At 46.4% G+C, this 2,668-nt stretch overlaps 1 protein-coding gene across 1 annotated transcript; it reads right to left on the minus strand.

The window, feature by feature from the left end:
* Positions 1 to 475: 475 nt before the first annotated feature.
* Positions 476 to 1,283, minus strand: ANOM_011845 (uncharacterized protein; the record flags this gene model as incomplete). The annotated part of the gene is made up of 2 exons (XM_015557101.1): positions 476 to 737; positions 1,201 to 1,283. 2 exons carry the CDS (start codon positions 1,281 to 1,283, stop codon positions 476 to 478), a joined length of 345 nt encoding a protein of 114 aa, XP_015400795.1.
* Between the last annotated feature and the right edge of the window lie 1,385 nt (positions 1,284 to 2,668).

Raw genomic sequence — 2,668 nt, forward strand, 5'->3', positions numbered from 1 at the left:
GCAAACGAGGGGAAAAAGTACAGACGAGAGAAAAAAAAAAAAGAAAAAAAACAAGGATTGTCGCAAGTTACACCCGCCAGCCGCCTTGCAAGGATTGATCGATAGTCGCGATTGTGAACAGGGAATAACGGCGCTATCGACTCAAGATCCCTGCGGGTAATTCGGCCGACTCCATAAACGGCATGAGTCGGAGTCACATCGTGAGTGCAGACTATGCAGTCATCGTGAGACAATTAAGCGCTGGTAGCGAGGAAGAGTGGAGATTCGGTCTAGGAGAATAAATTGATCTCATTGTTTGGTTCAAAACGCTTGCAAGAATGCAATATGTGTTGGGTATATTAAGTCTATTATACATGCCGTTGCTTCAGATGAAATTAAAAGCCCCAATAAAAAAAGAAAGTAGGCAAGAGATGGTACAGAAAAGAGAAAAAAAAGACCCATAATTAAATAAGCTTCGAGGAAAAGTTCCCGCAAATCAGAACGGGGATTCCAATAACGCTTTGACATCGACGATGGTCAAGTAAATCCCATGCTTCGTAGTGGCGTCTGGTTGGCTGAGGCGTGAGATGTTGTCAGGCTCTAAGCCTCCAAACGCCTCCTTGGTGTCCCATAGCTTTGCGGGGTTTGTACCGATAACGCGCCGTTGGAAACCACCGATGTGAGAGATAAGTGACAACGTGGGTCGGAGATCGCAAACCCCGATAACTTTGATATCATATTTGTTGTCAGGTGCCTGCCTTGCATGACGCCCCGTCGGTCAAATCAAATGACCGCATGAATCACTGGTGGCCTGATGTCGCAATGCCAAAGCGCCATTGCAGAAGGGGAGAAGAAAACGTGGCGCCGGCGCCTGTCCGTAGAATCGGAGTGTGAAGAAAGATAAACTCCCGCAATTAACGTCATCGCGCAGCTCCTGTCTGAAGCCGGTCGAGATCCCAATGGAGTGAAAAGAAATCCGAAATGGTAGAAGCGAAGATATGAGAAAATAGCGTCGAATAAAAGTTGTATGTGAAAATGCGTTCGGGGAAGATCAATGCCATTTTGCAGTTCCGAAATCGAAAATCGTGATATCCATATGCCAAATGCAACGCCGTTTCGTGAGCGTCACGAGTCGGTTCGTGTTGATGTTTTCACACGACGGGGTGAAAGAACCGCTCGAGTACGCCGGGTCGTCATTTCATCACAAAGCCCAAGATTTACTTAGGAAGAGGAGGAAGAGGACCCGTGGGCGGAGGGCCAGGGCAAGGAGGGAACTGAGCAGTAGAGCCACCGATGGAAGGCATTGTGAATGAGGTTGATTTGGTGGTGTTGGTGGTAGTGATGGTGGTTGATAGTTGTATTGTAATTGGCCTGGACGGTGTGGTTGGCAGTTTCAGGAGTAGCCTCTTATAAGTGTGTGTGGAAGTGTAGCCCAATGGTATTCGAGGTCTTTGAAATGAGAAAAGGAAGAAACATCGGAAGACGAGGCCTACCAGAGCCTTATATATAGGTGATGATCTTCGTCTATCTTTTTTTTAATTTTTTTTTTATTAACCCCAACAACAACCATAATTCCCGATTGACAAAAAAAAGAAGTAAAAAAGAAAAAAAGGTAGAAACAAACCCCTGCCGTGAACAGGAGCTGAAGCTCCACAACCGGACAAAGGGGAATGAACTACGTCAGAATTATCTGACCGTCTTTGCACTAGTTCCGTCCGGTGTGGGCTGGTGTTATCTGGGATGCCCCAATCGGAAATCCAAGGGAAATTTTCTAGAAGCTCCTCCTGTTCCACTCGTTGCCTCGTCTTCTGGGGACGCAGGGGGGAGGGGGGAATTGTTGACCCTACCCCTTATCCCATGTCCCACTGTTGAACAATCATTCCGAAATTTTATTTTCTTGAAGTTGCCCGTCGATTATAATTATCTTCTGTTATACATGCAGAGTGCAGTAGTATCACGTCCTCTTACGGGGCCTCCGAAAGAAAAAAAATAATCGTCAAATTAAAAAAGAATCACATAATCTGAAGCATTCTGAAGACCCACCACCCTTTTTTCTCTTGTCGCTTTGGTTTTTCCCCCTTGACTCTTTCGAGTAAAAAGCGAATCGGTTCCTTCCATGGGGTAGCAAAACCGTATCTTTCACTGTCGACATCATGATTATTCAATATTACGTAAATACGGATATTACAGCGTACTGACCAAACGTAGTCGACGCATCATTGATATGCCAGACATGAGCAAAGCATCTGACACAATGACTCAAAAGAATAGATAAAGAGCAAATAGTCCAGCCCAGAAGAAGGTCAAAGCCACTCCTCGACAGCTTGTGCCTTGCGCACAGATGATAAGACCTCGTAAACTTCCCCTCTTACTTTCATAGGCCCATGGATTCAAGGTTGGAGGCTGACAGGCACGTGTTGGCGCGTCGATCGATCCTTGGGGAGAAGAATGAAGTTGATCAGAGTGGTACTATGTAGTCAGTAGTTTAGTCTAAAGGGTGATCCAAATTCCCAAGAGAGATACGCCAACATGGTCGGTGCTGGTTGCCTGAAACTCTGATCTGTTTGTGATTCATCACCTCAAGGCTCACAGACCCGAAGGATGAAGATCCTAGTTTCAGCCAGACTGCCGGGACCGCTACCAACCGCCAGAACCTCAAGCTCGCTGATTCCGGCAAGGTTCCTAAGCC

Source organism: Aspergillus nomiae (assembly GCF_001204775.2).
Source record: "Aspergillus nomiae NRRL 13137 chromosome Unknown contig00869, whole genome shotgun sequence".
NCBI classification, from domain to species: Eukaryota; Fungi; Ascomycota; class Eurotiomycetes; order Eurotiales; family Aspergillaceae; genus Aspergillus; species Aspergillus nomiae.